General features: G+C 35.5%; 1 protein-coding gene, 1 long non-coding RNA gene and 1 pseudogene across 2 annotated transcripts; 1 reads left to right on the top strand and 2 right to left on the bottom strand.

Moving 5' to 3' along the window:
• The first annotated feature begins 3356 nt into the window (after positions 1 to 3356).
• Positions 3357 to 6639, top strand: LOC149414276 (52 kDa repressor of the inhibitor of the protein kinase-like; annotated as a pseudogene).
• A 6455-nt stretch (positions 6640 to 13094) lies between these two features.
• Positions 13095 to 17069, bottom strand: LOC149414275 (uncharacterized). Its single transcript, XR_016304069.1, has 3 exons — positions 16872 to 17069; positions 15878 to 16064; positions 13095 to 14542 (listed from the first exon to the last, which is right to left on the bottom strand). It is a non-coding gene; the product is annotated as an uncharacterized LOC149414275 (long non-coding RNA).
• A 710-nt stretch (positions 17070 to 17779) lies between these two features.
• LOC149414274 (transmembrane protein 234 homolog) lies at positions 17780 to 18500 on the bottom strand. The gene has a single exon (XM_089643848.1). The coding sequence runs from the start codon at positions 18227 to 18229 to the stop codon at positions 17816 to 17818; it is 414 nt and encodes a 137-aa protein (XP_089499974.1). The 5' UTR covers positions 18230 to 18500; the 3' UTR covers positions 17780 to 17815.
• Positions 18501 to 21025: the final 2525 nt, after the last annotated feature.

Genomic DNA, 21025 nt, shown 5'->3' with positions numbered 1-21025 from the left:
TTTCATTACAAATAATTTACTTGAGTGTTTCGGAATAATCGTATTATTTTGAGATTTTTATTTATTCTGTTTGTAAGTAAACACAGAGCAATTCCGCAGGGGCAGGCAGATGTGATTGTACGCCCCATGTATTTGAACATTCTTCTTCCTTAATATACTTGCATACATCTTCTCATACATATTATCTATTTGTCTATTGGACGAGAAATACTGATATGTTGAAAGTTATTTGGTTCGATTGATTGCTTTCTTGTCACAACCTTTTGTTTACATCAACTCCACATACGAGGCTCTAAGGGAAATTGTCATCTCTGGAGATGCTGTGTGGAGGATCTTTTTGAGGAGAGGAAGGAGTGAACATGGGTCTTGAAGAGAGCCATGCTGTAGAAGGGAGGAAATATAGAGGCTGGCAAATCTTTCCATTACCGAGCTGTTGAACTCAAGAACGAGTCGTAGAAGCGACTCGTTCTTGAGTTGTAAAAGTATGCAGCTGTGTATTGTAAAAGTATCTGCAGGCCATGTACAGTACTCCCAGCTTCTGTGAGGCTAACTTGACTCTGGCTTTGAAGGAGCCTCCGTGCCTGAGATGGTCACTTAGAGTTATACCAAGCACATCAATGGAAGTCATGTTGAGAAGATTGCTTCTGTTGAAGGAGACTAGATTGTCATTTCGATCCTTTTTAGACGTAGTCAGAAATTTTCAAAAATGCCGCTACAATCAAACCCCACAACCACAAAACCAAATACAAACCACAAAACCAAAATATTTTCTCATGACTAACGTAAATTCATGTCTTTCGCCATCTCATGGTCTTTTCTCTTCCTCCTGTTTCATTTTCCATCCACCGCTAGACAACTTTCTAGTACTTATTCACCCGCAAAACAATATTACGAATCCACACATTCAAATAAGTATGTTACACCCTCGCTTTGATGTGGTCCTTCTAGACTTCTCCGTCCGATGCTACTTAGCGGTCTCCGTCCGTAGTCCTTATCAGACCCAACCTCTCCTATCAAAGATTCAAAGAGTTCAAAGGGGCGACCCACTGGTCCACCTAGAACCGAACTCAGTGTTATATACGGTAGTACCTTATGAGTTGGATTCATTTTCAGTGGTTATCGATCTTCTAGATTTTTAATTACACTCATTCGTATTAGTAAATCTTTTAGTCAGAATGAGTCCGCATGAGTTTCGTTAGATCACACTTTTGTGAAAACGAATAGACGCATTTTAAACAGGAGAATGGTCTTTCCCCACCGTGAATCAGCACGTGCCTCTTTAGATGTGACATTCTGGAGCACGAATAACTGCAGTCAGAACACGAGAATGGTTTTCGCCCGCCATGAGATCGTTCGTGTCTCTCCAGCATTTCCCTTTTAAAACACGAATAGCTGCACTCGGAACAAGAGAATGGTTTTTGGAAAATGTGACTCTGAAAATTGTGTCGTTTTAAATCAAACAAACGTGAACAAGAGTAGTTGCAATCAGTGGCGGATCCAGGGGGGGGGTCACGGTGGTCATGACCCCCCCTGGGCCCCAGCCCAGGGGGGGTCATGACTACCTTGGTCCTGGGCCCATCCAGGAACTAGGTGGACCACTAATTAAAATTGTTAAACATAATGTTTTTATATATTTTTTGTCACAATATAAATTTTATTTAAGTACTTTCAATATTTAATTAATTTAATATAATACTTTGTTTGACGGCAAACGCATTATTCGGGAACGAACGCATCGAAAATTCGAATGTTACCGCGTCACCGCGCACCGCCACCGGCGCGCGCTTCGGCCGCCACTTTTCATATTATTATGACACATTTCGTGTAACCACGTGTGACGCTTGCGCGCGCTTTGTTTCGACTAACGTCTAGCGTCTAGCAAAACCTAACCTCAATCGGAACGACTAAACTTTATTAATAAAGTGTTTACTTTTATTTGTTTACTAAGTTAAAAAAAATAAGTTCCAATATAAGTAATAGTGTTCTTAAAAATTGTTGCTGCAAATTCAATTCATTACAAGAAATGGTAAGTAATCTAATCAGTTTCTTCATTATGCCAGTGTATGTGTGTTTAAACTCAAATGTTATTTGTTAATGTTCTAAGGCTGGGGTTAGACTCGTAAGTTTTTTTCCTGTAAATCGCTCTTGAAGGCGAGTTTGGCCAAATTCCCAATGTAAACGACACCAAAAGTCACTTAACGTAATTTTAGTAAGTTAAAGAACTTATTCTTTCGGAAGTTTTTTGACAGGTCTGGACAGGTCTAACGCGCCCGCGCGAATTACCAGCCTTCCTATACTTCCTAAAGCAATTCTTAAGGCGAGACACAACCTCGTTCATCGAGGTTTTGCCCAAGGCTAACATTTTAATTTATTTCGGCGAAATTATAATTGAATTTAAAAAAAATAAAATTATGCCGCACGAGGGATGCAAGTTATTTATATTTTAGATTAATAAAACAATACCTTACAATTAATATATTTTACGTTCAACGATTTTAAAACTTTATAACCCGTGTATAACTATAAAGTTAGCGGACTTAGCGGTAAGTACCAGATTTTATTTTTCTAGATGATGAATTAATAACTTCGGAAGTGGACACATTTTTAATATTTGTAACAAATTCTTCAGAATCAATTAAAATGAAGGCTAAAAGTGTGGATAGATTTTTTTACTAAGATTACGAAAACGTTAGTAATTTTTTTTAGAAATGCATAGTATTATTTTTAATGATGGATTTTGAATGATTTACATGAAAATGTTCCGTCTCCGATTATGTTCCCTTAATTTTGTAAAATTCCACACTGATTATTTTTTTTATACGGCAACACTTTGATATCCGGCGAATTTTTGAATTTGACGTTTAACGTTCACTAGATTTATTGTTTGTTCTCTGCGAACTTAACCACTTAACCTTTGATTTGACTTTTTGCATGAGTAGGTGGTTTGGTATATTTATGCTTTTTGCTAAAGATGGCGGTGTTTTGACAGATGTTATGAACAGAACTCCGTACAATTTCATGCCATTTTTGTGACGTTCGTGTGGAAAACGTTCTTTTTTAAATGACTTTCGGCTAGTTAATTACCGTTTTTTTGCATATATAAAATTATGTCCCGTCTTTCCGGTTTATAAAAAATGGTCTGATTTTTCGAGTTGAAATTTTAAAAAAATCACCAGGGTTTCAAAAATACGATTAAAAAAAATACGGAACGTCTTAGAATATTTGCCTAAACCGGATTTTTTTTAAATGTGATGCATGTGGCCTATTATCGGTCCAATCCTTTCTAATCCTAATGTTTCTGTTTTTAACATTTACGTATTTGAAATTTTGAATACGAAGCCGGTTGCCGTCAGCAGATGTCAGGTAGGTAGCTGTCATTCGGATAAAACGAAATTAATTGTCGCCTTTGACGGAACAAAAGCGCATAGATAATTGTTTAATTAAAGCCAAAATCTATTTCAACACTTTATTTGGGCCTTTTTGTCTTTCTTAACAAAATCGAGTAAATTTGACAGTAGCAGGTCGTTGTTGAAAGGAAGCCATCTTACCGCAAATAAATTTACAGATTGATATAAACGGTCGCATGAGCATTTACACAGGCACAGGTCGAAACTCCGAACAACTTCCGTGATCATTAATTACCACAAGTCGGATGCATATGTAAACGCTCCTGTGATCTGTGAATTTTAATTGCGAATATAACCCCAGTCTTAAAGTACCTCGTGGGTAGATAAGTAGGTACCTACCTACTTACTGAAAGAGTGTGACTTATGTACCTACTTAATTATTTTTTTTTGGAAGAGGGAGTTTGAAGAGCCTAAGCTTACTAACCTAACTAACCTAACCTAAAATCTTAGATAAATTCACACAATGAATCGCGGGTTCAAGCCCCGTCCGTACCTGCATGGCTAATATTTACGGAATGAACATTTGTTTTGGCTTGAGTCTGGGTGTTTTACGTAGCGTAGGTGCTTATAATTAATATGTATTTACAAAAGTCTGTTGTCTGTTGTGGGGTGTGAAATTTGCATGGTTTTGCTTGCAGGGTGACTCTAAGGGAAAAGGAGATGGTGGTGGTGGGTTAAAACGTAATATAGGTGGCAGTTCATTTAAAAAAATAGATTCATTTTTCACAAAGAAACCAAGGCTTGATATTGCTCACTCGAAAAATTTACCTAGAACAACTACAGAGGATAATAATTGTACTGCCGATGCTTCTGCTTCTTGCTTTGCTTCTACAGCTATAACATTGCCTACATTAACCTTAGACGATGAAAAAACATGCTCTCCTGTTATTAACGGTATTCAGCCTATATTATGTACGTCGACTTCTGATTCTGATCAGATAAAGACTTCACTTTCTCAATCAGAGTTTGCTTCAGATATTGCATGTTATATAGGGAAAAATATAGATGATTCATCTACTAAAGCTATGTTGCTTGAAAAGCATTGGCAGCCTCCCCCTAATTACACTTTCCCGCACTGTGTTGTTAATAAAAAAGGAAAACAAACAAAAAAATTTGCGAATAAGTCTCACCTTGAAAAGTTTCACTGGCTTGTTTTGTCGCATAAAGACCAGGGACTTTACTGCAAGTACTGTGCTTTGTTTGCCGTAGCTCCTGGAGGTGGTGTACAGAAAAAAACACCCTTATATCGACTCGTAAAAGAACCGTTAAAAGCTTTTGATAATTTGCTTGGTGAAAATGGTGTTCTGCTAACACACCAGCGAAAAAAATACCACGAATCAGCTGTCGAAGCAGGGAAGAACTTTTTGTTGACTTTTCACAAGCCAGAAATTAATACAATGAACCAAGTAAATAGTCAAAGACTGACACAAATAAATGAAAATAGAGATCGTATGCGACCAATCGTAAAAACTATTATATTTTGTGGCCATCAAAATTTACCGTTACGTGGCCATCGCGACGATGGTAAATTGTTGAGCCATGACAGCGTGGTAGCTGATGAAGGGAATTTTAGAGCCCTTTTAAAATTTGGTATAGATTCTGGCGATAATGCATTGCAGCAGCATTTAGAATCTTCAAAATCCAACGCCACGTACATCAGCAAGACTGTACAAAATGAGTTGATAGATATTTGTGCAGAAATCATTCAGGAGAACATTTTACAGAATGTGCGGGAAGCAATTTTTTTTCATTTTTGTTCGATGAAACAACAGATATATCACATATCTCACAGCTGAGCCTATCATTTCGATATTTTCATAATGGTATTATAAAGGAACATTTTGTGACTTTCTGTGATACTTACGATGCTCTTAGACGTGAAGAAAACAATTCAGGTGATATAGAGCCTCGATTGACAGGTGTAGCATTGGCGAAAATTGTTGAAAATATGTGTACTAAATTTAATTTAGATTTAACTAGGTGTGTGGGTATTGGAACTGACAGCTGCTCGGTTATGGCATCAGATACGAAAGGTGCAGTGCAAGAATTGAAGAAAATAGCCATTCACGCCAAACGTTGCCCATGCAACAACCATGTACTTAATAACTCGTTGGCTAGATCATCCCAAGTAGTTTCTTGTCGCAATACTTCTGGCACAATGAGAAAAGTTGTAGCTTTTGCCAATGCATCCGCTAAGAGGCATGAAATTTTTAAAAAAGGATTCGGAGTTGCCTTGCAAGGTATCTGTGAGACACGTTGGGTAGAGAGGCATGATGGGCATCTTCAATTTCAAGGAGACAACTTGGTCAAAATTTGTAGCGCTTTGGAGAAGATTTCTACTTGGCAAGACAGTAAAACCGCTACTGATGCGCATTGCTTGCTGCAAGCATTGCGCAGTTCTGACTTTATTATATCCTCCATCTGTTTAAGTGATATATTAGGTGGGTACTTGCCTATTATATTTTGTTTCTTATTGTTTGGATAATGAACATACATACTATACCTACTTGAATATTATATTGTTATTTTGTTAATTTGTTTGTGTTTCAACAAAAACAATTTTAACTACCATTTATATTAAGTCATAGATCCTTAATTTATTCACCCATAACTCACAAACAGTCACATACTAACTTTTTATTTTTCAGGTACTACTGTATCTTTAAGCAAAATACTGCAATCGAACTCCATTGATTTAAAAAAAGCTGCGGACGCTATTAACGATACTTTAAGTGTTCTACAAAATAAAAGAGAAAATGTGGACATAATTTACCGACAGCTTTTTGAAGAGGCTAAAGAAGTAGCTGAGCAGCTAGATGTAGAAATTAAATGTCCCAGAATAGTGTCAAGACAAATACATAGGGCCAATAATCAACCTGCTCAATCTGCTGAAGAGTATTTCCGCAGATCCATATACATCCCTCTTCTGGATTCAATAATAAGTGACCTACAGGACCGTCTGTCTCCTGAAATCCTTAATTTTTTTCAGCTAAGCGTTTTCATGCCAAAAAGCGAATACAGTAATCAAGACATTGAAACTGTGAAACAACTAGCATCCGATTATACATTGTTATTAGATAATACTCCAGTTTCTATCATTGTAAATGAATATCGGATGTGGATGATGAAGTGGCAGCGTAGTCAGGACATACCGCAGTCCATTTCTGACATTATTTTAAATTGCGATATTGAGATGTATCCTGAAGTGTATATTGAATGTATACTAATGTAAGAAAATTTTTATGTATTATGGCTGCACTACCTGTTAGTGTAGCGACAGCGGAAAGATCTTTCTCTACGTTACGAAGAATCAAATCGTGGCTAAGAGCTTCAATGGTTGAAGAACGCCTAACCGGACTGGCACTTCTCCACGTTCGTAAAAACGTACCAATTGAAGTAGATGAGGTGATAACGCGTTTCGGGAGAAGAAGTAAACGAAAAATTGATTTTGTTATTTAAGATGAAGCTATACGTTTTTTTTAATTTTATTTTTATTTTTTTATTTAGTAACTATATTACATTTTTTTAAACATTTTTATAAGAATTATATATATTTATATGATTAATTGATATAGATTTTTATAGTCCTCCTCACTAGGAGATCCTGTGCTGAGGGGGACTAGGTTTTGAATAATTTTTCAGCGACTTCTATGGTTCGTCTTCATGTTTTGGGTAAGGTTTTCCAGAAACTTCTACGACGATGTTTTTAATAGGCTAGTGAGTTCTTTTTCCGGTAGTTCCTTAAGCCAAGATTTAATGTCATTAATGTAGTGATTTTTGGTTTTAATTTGTTTGATACTAAGTGGGAGTTTGTTATATACCTTTATTGCTAAAAAATTAGAACTTTTTTGTCCAAAGGTAGAGTTACACTTTGGTATATTTTGTATCTCTGTTTCTTTGGCTCTGGTTTTATAAGTATGTGAGGTGTTTACTTCTGAATTATTTTTGAGGTGGTGTACCTGAATGTTTTTGGCATAGATTTTCTGTATACTTGGAACGTCAAAATGCTTAAAAATTTCTGTTGTTGACGTCCTTATGGGGACCTTTAGTATGGTGTATGTAAATTTGATAAAAATACATATACCTAGTTTTTTAAAAGTATGTATTAGTTACATTTTGTTAATATATATATATACATATTATATTTCACTTAATCAAGTTTCTTTTTATTAATATATGTAGCTGGGAGCAGTTCCTTGATAATGTCTAATACTGATATTTGTTTGCGGGTTTGAACCCGCGATCTCCGGATCGCTAGCTGGCAGCCTTTCCCCTCTACCATGGAGGCCGTCGAAATTTTACTTTTTGTTTTAAAATAATATATATTGTATTCGTTTTAATTATGCTCTTTTTGGAATAAATTCAGCATAGGTAGATGCAAGTTATTTATTTTCACCGTTTTTTTTTAAAGTCTATGTATCCATAAATTGATGTATCTAATGTAGAATATTTTCATTTGAGAAATTTTAGGTTGACGAATATAATGCTTAAATTCAGTATTGGTAGATCAGAGTTAATATTTTATAAGAATAATTTTTAAATATATGTAGCTGTGAGCTGTTCCTTGAAAATGTCTAATGCTGAGATTTGTTTGCCGGGGTTCGAACCCGCGATATCTATTGTATTTGTTTTAATTATGCTCTTTTAGGATAAATTCAGAATAGTTAGATGCAAGTTATTTATTTTAACCTTTTTTTTTAAGTGTATGTATCCATAAATTGATGCATCTATTGTAGAATATATTTAAACCTAGCTGTGAGTTGTTCCATCATCATTTCTAATATTGAGATTGGTTTGTTGATTTGTTTCCAAAAAATTTATTTGTAAATAAATTTTACAAAAATTTTAGATGTGGAAATTTGATAAAGTGTATGTAAATTTGATAAAAGTACATATACCTAGTTTTGTAAAAGAACGTATTAGTTACATTTTGTTAATATATATACATATTATATTTAACTTAATCAAGTTTCTTTTTATTAATATTTATATGTACCTAATAATTCACTTTCAGAATATTTTTGTTTGGATTGTAAATAAATAAAATCAATTCAAATTTTATAAATATTTACTTTTATTAGCGTTCCCCATAGTTTGAGGATTGTCGATAATATTGACTACGCTGCCGGCTCGGCCGCTGCTGGCAAAATAGAATGGACGGTATTCATCCACCAGGTAACAAGGTATTAACAAGCGTATGGAAGCATCGGCGAACGGAGATCTCGCTGGGCGCTTCTTACGTATTGCAAGCACCGCGTCATGGCAACAATATTTATTTCAAATTACTTGCCTCGTGCAAATCAGGCCAAAATATGACGGTGCAAGGCGCTCGGTTTTAAAATTTATAAAGCACAAGAATCGAAATATTTCCAGCGTTTATATTCCTCTTAAATATGGAAGTACAGTACTTACATTTATTAAAAACATTTGCTGCACACGATTAGTCCTAAAGGAGTTCAATTTTTTAATTTATTCGGCCTCACTATTGAGAAGAGCACGCTGGAAGGCATTATTCTACTCTTCGATAGACTGGATAGACACTTCATACCTACAGTGAATATTACAGTGGAACGATTCAAATTCTTTACCAGGAAGCAAAGAAATAACGGTCAACAAGCTGTTATTATTTGTCTATTTTGTCGTGACAAGCAAAGTGTTACAATAATAATGTCGAGTCAAATTCTGCAAATGCAGAATGCTACGTATATGGTTGGCGAGTGGAAACGTTTTAAGCAATCATTTCTTTTATATATGATGGCGAATAACTACAACGAGGAAAAGGAAATTCAAAAAGTTGCAAGATTCCTACACACAATACTATGTTGAAGACACACCTGACACCATGTTATATTGTGGTGAAATAAGAACACGATTAATAATTGTAATCTGTACTGTATTGGTTGACAATTGACATTACACGAGCCTACGCCGCCCGGGCTTGCGGAGCAAAAGACAATCTTAATGATATACCTAGTGTTACCATATCCAACAATACCTACCTTTTACTTGTATATATTATTATCAAAATTAAATTATAACTTCTTGTAACTGTAACTGACCGGACCTAAGTCCTCCATCACAACACAAGCAAGCATTTTCGGCTTTCTGTGGTGGTGGTAGGAGTTATTGTTGGGTTATTCGTAACCCGGGAATGTTTGTCTTTCTTTAAAAAAAAAAAAAAAACTTGACCACGACTACGTGACCCCCCCCTGGCGCCAAAGCTGGATCCGCCCTTGGTTGCAATTGGAACATGAGAATGGTTTGTCATCACTGTGAGTAAGCTTGTGTCTGTCTAAATTTGACTTTCTTGAACAAGTGTAGTTGCAGTTGGAACACGAAAATGGTTTAACTCTACTGTGCGTGAGCATGTGTCTCTTTAGCATGTTTTTTTTTTGGAACACAGATACCCGCACACGACGCTGTGAGTCATGGTGTGAATCTATAAATCGAATTTCCTCGCACAAGAGTAGCTGCAGTCGGAACACAAAAATGGTTTTTCTCCACAGGTAAGCTAGATTTTCTCCAAGCTAGAATTTTGTGAAGAAGGCTTTGATGGAGGGTGAATTTGTTCATGTTGCTGAAAATATTTGCTTGAATCAATTAAGCTCTCCTTGTGTTTTTTTAACTGGTTCAAACAATATGTTCCTGCAATGTAAAAGAGTTACTGTTTACAGAGTGGTTCATACAGAAAAATGCCATTTATTAAGGTTTTTTTAATGTTTGTTTATGATTTGGTTCCACTCAAATCTTTTTTTCTTCTCATTATGTTTTCGAAATCATAAAGTTTGAAAATAATTAAAATTGTATCAAATGAAAATAAAAAAGAAGTGCTCAACTACTTCGTTTAAAAGTACGTGGATTCCTGTCTTTTATTAAAAAAAATTAATGGTGATAATGTCTCAAATATCAATCCCGATGGTAACCAGACAAAACGAAGCAATGACAAAACTGAGCATGATGATAATAGGTTAGGTTTTTTTTAAGTACTGTTTTGCCATGGAACAAATTAAGATGATATTTTTGATCCACAACCTCAACCGTTAATGGTAAACATAGTACTTCTCTTACCAGCTGTCTCTTCTAAGCATTCTATCTTAACGTTAGGAATGTCGATAACTGAATGAGTCATTCCGCGGAAAATTTCTTTCTGGGTCCCAAGCTCCATTTTGAAGGTGACAGTGTAATCAGATATCAGTAACACTACTGGGAAAATCGGTGAAATGCCGTGTTACTGGGTTATTGGTATTAGACCTGCAATAGAATATTTGGGTTTTGGGCAATAGAGGAAAGAAGGAGATGGCACTGGGCAACTGGGCACAACACATCAAACAAACTCAACTAGATGTAATTGGCCTTGGCTTTCCAGGTCAGTATGATTTCAGCACAATATAAAGTGCGATTGTTACTTTTAAACCAGGGGTGCGGAACATGCGAGAAAATTAGTACTTAGACAAAGCATGGTACATTTGTATGGCACACAGACATATGAATATATAGACTAGAAATTAAAGGTGAGGGGTAAAATCAACTGTTGAAGACCGAAGGGGGTAAAGCTGACTGTGATTCGTCAATAAATCAATCTGACAGTATATAGGCATCTCGCATTTTAATATCACCATTTAGTTCTTAAAAGTAAAATCTGCTTTTGAATGAATAGACATTTTTACATGGGAGCGCAAATTACTCGCCACGTTATGAACAAATTTGCGAAGTCCAAATTCGGCAAAAAAAAATTCTTCTATTTTCAGAGTCGAATATTTTGTTTACGTATTTAGTTAAGACACTTTTATAAGTGTTCATAATTTACTTCCCAGTAACAACGATGCGCACACTTGGGAATCGCTACATTCGACCAATGTTGGAGGGTTGTCACAACCGCTATGTTCCTATTAATAATAAAATATTGAAATCTTTAAGAAAGAAAAGTATAACAACTAAAAAAACAAATGAAATTATATACACACAGTTTTTATCAGCGATTCCTAAGAGTATTTGGAGTAAAAATTTGGACATCATTTTGCCTTCCGATGACATTTTTTCAATTAAAAACAAAAAACATGATTTTCTATCACACATCGCCACTCGGTATAACCTAGGATACTTACGTGATATGCACTCCTTCTCGTTCCAGCAGTACCGTACATACGAAACAAGCGCGCACCTAACACGTGGTACCTAAAGCGCAAAAGGCAAAGGCACATCCCTGATTCCTATGCCAACGGCTTTGTATTTTGCGTCCAGATGTATCTCGATGTGATAGTATATGTTTCTACAACTGATCCATATTATACGATGTGAATAAGCTTAAAATAATGCTTACATATGGAATGTAATACGACAATTGGGTTTATTCTCTTTTTCACATCTATTTTTACAAGTTTTCATATAACAAGCCACCATTTTGCCGTGTTATTTCGTAAAATGCCTCGACCATAGCTCGACGCTAGTTCGAAAAAGAATGATGACGTCACATTCTCAAGATTCAGGGGAAGCCATACGCGAGCGCAGCCGGCTCCAATGGAACCGGTATGGGGAGTGGGGAATAATACGCTTTTAATCACTTAGGGCAGGTCTACTAATATTCATATGTCTATGGTATGGCAGCATTTTGGTAGGTAAGTACTGCATTTGCAAAAAATGGGCTAAACTAGTGTTTTCATACTGGCGATTATGTTTATTATTTACTTTGATAGCAACGAGAGTGGTATATTTATGATAGCAACGTAATTTTCGTAATATTATTACAATGATGTGAATGTCAACGAATCTGAATGCGTTTCATATGACGTTAAATTTAAACTGAATAAATAATACAAATGAGTTTCGTACCTACCTCCAATTATATGGAAATACTACATACTTGAATATTCCTACTGGAGGTTTGAAATCTCCTCACATTTCTCATCATTCCGTGAAATCATTATTTAATAGAAGGAAGAATAAAAACATTTCATCCCCACGGACATAAAAATCTGGACACTAAACAATACCGATTATAATATTTATATATCGGGCCGATTGCATCTTCCCCAAAAAACACATACATAACCTTACAATATATTCAACTTTGAGATTCCTTATGAAGTGTCCTCGAGGTGATTTTTCACAAAACGGCACTATAAAAATGATCAATTTATGTTTATTAATAAGCTCCCCAACTTATTATAAGTCAGAATTCCACTTTTTACAAATACTAAATGCACGAGCGTCGTAAATCCCAACCTAAAATATGTTGACATTCTCATAGCCTCTTCGATTGGTAGATAATATCATAACCAAACATTTGACGAATTAGCAAAGAATAATTGCGTAATCCCAGTTGATATTAAACCATATTAAGTAGTACATAATACAATGTACCACGGGCAAAATATTTCGTTCTATGATCTAGTTCGTCAAGCAATTCGAGATATTTGACGTTTCTCGGAGTTAGGAATCTCTCGCGTTTCTATTGCAGTTTCTTTTTGTTTTTAATTTTTAATACAGAAAAATACTGTTTTGATCAGGTTCCCTTGATTTCAGTGAACTGTGTTGAAGTATTTCAGGAGAAAATATGTCTTTAAAAATGAACGACATATTAATAAATCCAATATTAACAAAATTCTATTTTTTTATATTACATTTCTAATAATATAATGAATCAAAACGATTTTTCTTACAAACTGTAATATCTACATGATTGTACGCTTCTTGCATAAATATTATAATTCTTATGTAAGAAAAATGGAGATATATTTACACATGTTTTCCATCGGCATCTCAGACTTTTTTCGTTTGTCACATTCTTCTCTGTTTCTACATTCCCAAACCATAAAAGGGTCCCTTCAATTTCTGGGTTTTCGACATTTGTAACATGGTCGTACGTGGTTTTACCGAATTTACGACTAAGTATCATTTCTAATGAGTTCAGTCTACTTTGATCTGGCAATTCTATGCCTTTCTGACATATATCAGGGTTGCTATCAGAACTCTACTTTTAAAATACTGGCGGCAGTTCCAAAGGAAGACGCCAAACAAATGCCGGGGGAGAAGCTAGATCTGCAATGGATAGAGACCGCTGAAGTAGCCCAAGATAGGGAGACCTGGAGGTGTCTTGTCTGAGCGATGGCTTCCAGACGCGAATAGAATAATGGATTTAGTGAATATTTGAAAAGTTAAGATTATTTCTGTTCAATATTAGTGTTTACGCATGTGCTTTTTCAGATAATCTTTCTGAGAACAAGTAAAATTACACTTTAAGCAGTTGAAAATTTTCTCAGTGGAATGTCGGAGTAGATGCCTCTTTAGATATTCCTGCTTGGAAAACGTAGCATTACACTCTGAACACGAAATCGGTTCTTCTCCGCTGTGAGTCTGCAAGTGCTTCGATAGATCTCCCTCCAGCCTGCAGCTAAAACTACACATCGAGCAAGAAAAAGATTTTCCCCCAGAGTGAGTCAGCAGATGACGTTTTAAGTGATCCTTTCGGGAAAATTTTGAATTACATTGTATACACGAAAATGGTTTTTCATCGAGGTGAGTGCGTCGCAGATGTTTTAAAAATTCTCCATTAAGCGAAGAGGTGTAGTTGCATTTTGAGCAAGAATACATTTTCTTTTCTGAAATTTTCAGCGCCGCTTGCTTTTTGGAAGGATTAGAACTATTTTCTAAACACTGAATAGGCTTTTCTACGCAGTGTGAGCGTAAGTGCTTCGTCAAGTCTTTCTCAAGCTTACAATTAAAGTCACACTCTGCGCAAGAAAATAGTTTTTCTCCGGCGTGAGTCAGCGAGTGTCTCTTTAGATGGTCTTTTCTTGAAAATGCGGAATTGCATTGTAAGCACGAAAATGGTTTATCTCCAAGGTGGGTGCGTCGTAGATGTTTAAGTAATTCCCCTCTGAGGGAACACGCATAGTTGCATTGTGAACAAGTGAAGGCCTTGACTCCAGCATGGGTAATAACATGTAATTTTAAGGATTCTTTTTGCGCACAAGTAAAGTTGCATTTCAAACAAGAAAACAGTTCTTCTCCGCAGTGCGTGCGTTGATGCACGATGAAGCTTCCGTTCGTTGTACAAGTAAAACTGCAATCCGAGCATTTAAACATTTTCTGTTTTTTACGCTTCCTCGTCAGAGATTTGACGCGTGAACTTTTGGCTGAAAAAAAAAATTCAAAATCAATCCCAACTTCTGAGAGCAAGTTTGACAGTGGAATCTATTAATTTCGAGGAGTAAAAAATAGGCGGAACGGAAGTTAAAAAATACGTACATATATAATTCTATTTAGCGATTTCAACTCGCTGATTTAATGTTTAAGTTTAAAGCTTTGGAAAGCATACCTGTCTGTTTCAAAATTCATAAATATAATATTGGTGGCAAGTTTTTAGCGGTTAAGGAAACATTTTGCATGAAATTGAAAAAAAAAATACATATTAAAAACATTTAAATAAATTAAAAAAAATAAAAGAGAAAATAAAATAATGGTCTTACAAAAAACAAAATTCAAAACAAAAACACAATCATTTCGTCAAGTATGTTGCACACGACGTCAAATGTGCGCCGTGGAGACGTCTCATTCATCCAGTTGGCCGCCCCAGCCTAAGCTTGGGAAAATGCTGTAGATTCTGTGCCAGGAGAAGTCGGGCCTGCAATGTAGGAGGCCACTGAAGAAGCCATGGTCTCCGCTGCGTAGAGGGGCCATTTCAAAGCGATTGCGATGGTTCCCCGACTCAAGTCAAGGAAAAAAACTATAATAAACTAACTAAGTATCACGCCGATTTCTCGGAGGATAATCAGAGAAGATCGACTGCCACACAACTGTCTTCAAACACGCTTCCTGTTTCATTCACATTCATGCATCTTCTTCTCATGCGAATTAAATTTTTAAATACGTATTCATTTGATAAAAGAATAAAATATACATATATGATTTACATTTCAATATAATATTGAAAAAAAGAATAATAATTCCCAAAAATTGAGAATTACCGGCATTTTAAATAATGGTCCGTGCACCAAAATCCACATTGCTAGTATTTTCATCCACCGAGATAAAAAGTTTATTTATCAAGTGCCAAATAACTAATCACGGATGCTGCTTGTCGACTGTTACTACGTATAGCCGTCAAATGCATGGCGTCTTTTGTTAATTACATGTTACATGGAGACTTATTGGTTCTTGTCAATAATATATTTATCAATGTTGTCTATAATGTCAACAGATGTAGCAAACGTAAGATCATAAATAAATAATTACGGTTTTGTTGTTCTGAATCTAGGCATGTCTTGGCGTTCCCGACTTCTCCTACCATTCACTTTCGCTATTCTAGTGGATCTCATTTTCCGTTCATTATCTCCAAACGCTTACTTGCTTACAAATATTGCACATTTGCAATAGGTGATACGCGGTTTTACCACTCATAGCCTAAGGAATTTCATATAAACAGCAGCATTCAGTCTATAATAACAAAAATAAGTATTATCAAAGCTAACCTGGAGAATCTTTTATACTACTTGTTTCCGAGCATTCTTTTTTTATATTCGGTTCGGCCAAGTAGATTTCTGTAAATTTCAGACCATCACTTTTAATTTCACAGAAACCTGATTCCATATTTATGACGACGTCGTTGGGATTCATGTTTCGGAGTGTCCCGACTTTTATACTCCCGCTTCTATTATTCTGAAAGAAAAATATCATAAATTAAGCTGTACATATTTTCAGTATCGGATTGGTAAGAGATCACTAAGGACGGGTTGTTTCGGAGAATTTGAACAATTATTCAAATTTCAACGTTAATTTGCGAGTTCTGTGAAAGATATTTTCTAGTTCTGTTATTATTTCAGTTCTGTCAAGCAACTAGCCTATAATGATATAATATCAGAACTTGAATAGGACTTTCACAGAACTCGCAAATTAACGTTGAAATTTGATGAATTGTTCAAATTTTCCGAAACAACCGGTCCTAAGTCTTCGCCCTAGTGCTTGTTTCTCCAAACGACCTATGAGCAAATGTTACATGTAGGTAGTACAGAATTAAGATGACAGATAATTATTTTTTTATTTTTTAAAGAAAGACAAACATTCACGGGTTACGAATAACCTGACAATATTTGAAAATCTCCTACTTTTTTTTATATCAACTCCACACAGGAGGCCCTGAAGAAAATAATTTCCCTCAGGGCCTATGTCATCTTTGGGGATGCTGTGTGGAGGGAAACCACAGTAAGCTGAAAATGTTGCTTGTGTTGTGAAGGAGGACTTAGCCAGCCGAGGTATTGAACACACTACGCCTGGGTGGGACCCAAACGCGATGTTATCTCGGCCACCGACCGGTCATTAATTTAAAACGATGTGTAATTTCCATAATATGTGCCTATTGAAAGTGTGGCGTAAGGGAAAAATATACGCTTTTATCGACACGGTCAGCAAAGTAAGCATTTATAAGCCATAAAAAATACGAAGACCATTTTGTTTGACATCACAAACCTGTCTTTTTGCAATTTTTGTAAACGTGAATCCCGTTCCTCCAGATAATATGCATAGTTGTGCACTCACTATAACTCTGAAATTCCGTTTACAGATTTTAACCAATAGACTGTTATTGACATTGATTATAATTTCCAAATGAGCTATTGAATAAATGCAACGAACAGTAGGCGAAATGAAATGTCAAAAGGTACACAAGAAATTCCATAGAAAAAAGAGATCGAGCAGGTGCGGATGAGTGGCTACATCACGAGCAGGAAATTCTAGTCAAGCATGTCAATAAAATATTTACTAATAATAAATTATTTACAAAAGCTATGATTTTCACAAAATTTCAGTATAATAGATATTTTAAAATTGGCACGCCATCCTCCCACGACCTAGTATTTCTTAGTGTACCATCTAACCCATGGAGAAAAGAAGGGAGAGGAGCCAGTAAGACTATGGCATCCCAAATTGGGGTATGTTATGAGGTAATGGTTGGGGGACGGAGATGGAGGAGAGGAAGTACCTGGCTATTCAGATCTGGTCACCGAACACGGCTAAGTCATTTCATTCAACGATGTAATTCTGAATGATGGTCTTACACCAGGACGATAGTGTTAGTTCTTCTACTCTGGAACGTGCCGCAAGTATACAATTTATTTATTTTAATTATGAAAAACTACACAAATTGATCAAATAAAATTTAATTGCACACCTCGGGATTTGAACCCATGACCTTCGGCTAGTCAAGAGCCCAACCCCTCGACCACGGAAGCCATCAATGTTTTTGAAAACTCCGCGTAAAGCCATGTTCTTAAGCACGTACATAAATTGAAATTATTGAGGTTAAAAACGATTGAGCAAACTAAAGATTAAGAATTTTCAAAAAAAGTAATCGATAAGATACAATTTTTATTGTTAAATTATAATAATGTTACAATTTGATGGATTTCAATCAATTACGCAGTTGACGCCACTTTTTGTGATGTTTTGTCCACCCAACAAAGAGTTGTTCCGATAAGTACGAGCCCCATTCCAACAACAGTTTCCTTGTTCGGAGTCTCTTCTCCCACTAGGCTACCCGCCAGCGCCGTGAAAACAAACGTCAAGGAATTAGTCACTGGCACGACCAAAGAGAACGAGTTTTGCTGCAGACAGAACACGTAGAGAACAGAACCGCATTGGTTTAATAAAAATGGGACCATGTATCTCCAATTCAAGAATAAATGCAGCAATTCCTTGAAGAATTTCACAAATTTCGAACTTGATTCTGAAGATACGTTTTCTATGTTTTTGGAAGCTATTTTGATGAATGGATTTGTGGCTCCCCATAGCATCGCTACCAAAACGAGGCTAGCTGCAGAATCAAACATTCTCAATTCTTTCACTAATTGTTAATCCTGTACCTCAACGTTCGATTGTCCACTTTGTTATGTGAAAATTAGTTACTTTTTTCAGTATCTATACAAAGTACAAGAACTGTAGTCCACTTTATGGTAGAATTTTTTTGAAGAGAATGCATTTGTATAGTGTATGTACAATGTCACAAGAACGGTATTGCACTATGGTTTGGTAATAATTATGAAGAAAATGCTTCAATTAACTTGTAGAAATGATTATCAAAATGACAGGTCGTTATCTCGTTATCTGTACAAGAAAACAAAGAACTTCTTTATCTATGGAAAAGTGGATCAACCATAGATTTATATTTATGGCTATTATAGTTTTAATTGGTAAGTTCTTTTCTGCCGGTAGAACTATTATTTTTTATAATTTGACACACTATTTAAATGTCATGACCGGTCAGTGGTTGAGTGGGCATAGCGCTTGGGTCTTACCCGAGCGTCGCGTGTTCGATTCCTCGGCTTGTCAAGTCCTCCATCACAACACAAGCAACATTTTCGGCTTTCTGTGGTGGTAGTAGGAGATTTTCAAACATTGTTGGGTTATTCGTAACCTGGGAATGTTTGTCTTTCTTTAAAAAAAAAAAAAAGTATTTTTAAAAGTTGGCGCAAAATATCAAACTTTGAGATACAATATAATGTACTGATTGTGGATATTAATTGAAAGCAGCTTAAAAAATTAAGATTGTAGTTAGGAAAAATGAGAGATTGGTAGTACGGTTTATCCAGTGTGTTGAGGGATTATATTGGAATATATTATACGGATAACAACAATAAAATAAAATTTAATTTTGCACTGGTTTTCAACATAATAACAGCTCGACATTTAAGTGTAGAAAACAAATGATGGCGCTGCAATCGTTTTCTAGGTTTTAAATGGCAACACCAAGATGGCTCATAGGACAATGAATGTATGTTAAAAAAAAAACACTTCAGCCAAAATGCATATTTCATAACGTATTTGTATTTTCAAAAATTTTGCACAAAAAACTGTAATTTAAATGGAAGTAAAATAAAACAAAACAAGTCTTAAGTGGGCGTTTATTTCGCTATAAAAACGTAGGTACAAAAGGTATTTAAAAATCTGAGTCTATTAATTCAACACCTGACATGTAATTATTATCTTCGTCCTCATGCGATTCTTCTTCTTCCGTATCTTCATCTTCATCTAAACGTATTATCAGTTCATCGATATCATCATACAGAGTACTGCCTCGTGCATAATATTCTGCCTCAATTTTCATCACGTGTTTGCAACAATTTTTCCAATCATCAGCACTTATGCTATTAAAAGCATTTTCTGTCAGCTCTTTTATATTGACCGTGTTTCCAATATTCTGAGATGCAACTTTTCGTTTGGCCTGTGCCCAAATTAGCTCAATCGGGTTAAGGTCGCAGTGGTAAGGGGGAAGCCTTACAACCGTGTGACCATGCTCTCCTAATACTTCATCAATATCATATACAGGCTCTGGCTTATGCATTTTAACCAGAGCCAACAATGATGGTTTCCTTAATGAATTGTCAAAAACAATGTTGTTATGTAATAACCATGCTTTTATGTCATTAACTCTCGTTGAGGTTGTTGGTGCCTTGTTTCTCACAACACTGTGATAAGGCGCATTATCCATGACAATAATGGAGGGCTCTGCTATATTGGGTATGAGCTTCTCAACAACCCACTTTTTAAAATTATGTGCATTCATTTCAGAATGGTAATCCTCTTTTTTGTTTGTTCCACTAAAAATTAATAGGGCATTAGGGACAAAACCCATTTCACTTCCAGCGTGAACAATGATCCAGCGCTTACCTTTTGAAATATCGTGTTGAACTCCTGTCACATCCATAGATTGCCAGCATTTCTTTAGCTTGTAGGATGAATGGATATAACTTTCATCCAAGTAAATAATATTTTTTTGCAGTTCTTCAGGTAAATTTCGGTTATCCATGATAATTTTTAAGTAATGCTCTCTTTTCGCCGCAATATTTGTTTTTTCAATAAGAGCACTTCTGTTTGTTTTGCACTTTTTATAAACAAAGCCGATGGAATGCAAAATTCTTCTTAAATATTCCCGGCTACCATCAAATCCAATGTCTTCTTTGAGTACAGTTAGTAATGTTCTTAAAGTTGGGACTTCTTTTCGCACTATGTAAAAAAAATGAATTTTTTGTCGAATGGCACAAATATCAAAATCATCCAACTCTTTTTTAGGGCGTCCTATTTTCCGTTTTCCTGGTGTTTCAAATTTTCCGTCTGCCTTTTCCCCTTCCTTGACGATTCGTCTTACCGTTGATTCAGATTTTCCTGTGTGTGAAAAACATCATTAAAATTAGTATTATAGAAAAAAATTATAGTTAAAAAAACACATACTAGATAATATTCATTTAGAAAGAAAGAAAGAAAGATAAAATTAAGAAAAAAGTTACTTTTCTATGAGTTTAAAGAAGTTGCAAATTTTTTTTTTTAATTGAGTTATTCCCTTTTTCCTGTGGCCTCATATGAACTGTCAAAAGGAAATGTCAAATTCGGATTGTTAAGCATAACCTCAAATCAGATTGTAACGGTTATAATCGCTCGAAAATTGGCATAAATCTTCTAATACTAATGAAATTTATTAAAAAAACTATACTACGTACCAGTCATTTCTGCAGTTCGTTTGTAAACATCTTCTAAATTAGATAGGAGCATCTTCGCGCGATATTCGGCTAGGCAGCGTTGAAAAACGCTGTATATAACTTCTCTTGCACCACTACGTATCGGTTTGTTCA

Source organism: Hesperophylax consimilis, chromosome 20, assembly GCF_061612785.1.
Source record: "Hesperophylax consimilis isolate HC1 chromosome 20, BYU_Hcon_1.0, whole genome shotgun sequence".
NCBI lineage: Eukaryota > Metazoa > Arthropoda > Insecta > Trichoptera > Limnephilidae > Hesperophylax > Hesperophylax consimilis.
Note: the sequence above shows the minus strand (reverse complement) of the source record. Positions and strands in the feature narration are given on the sequence as shown.

What these genes read in the sequence shown, in the direction of transcription:
- LOC149414274 (XM_089643848.1), bottom strand. Translation starts at nt 18,229, where the DNA reads ATGTTTGATTCTGCAGCTAGCCTCGTTTTGGTAGCGATGCTATGGGGA.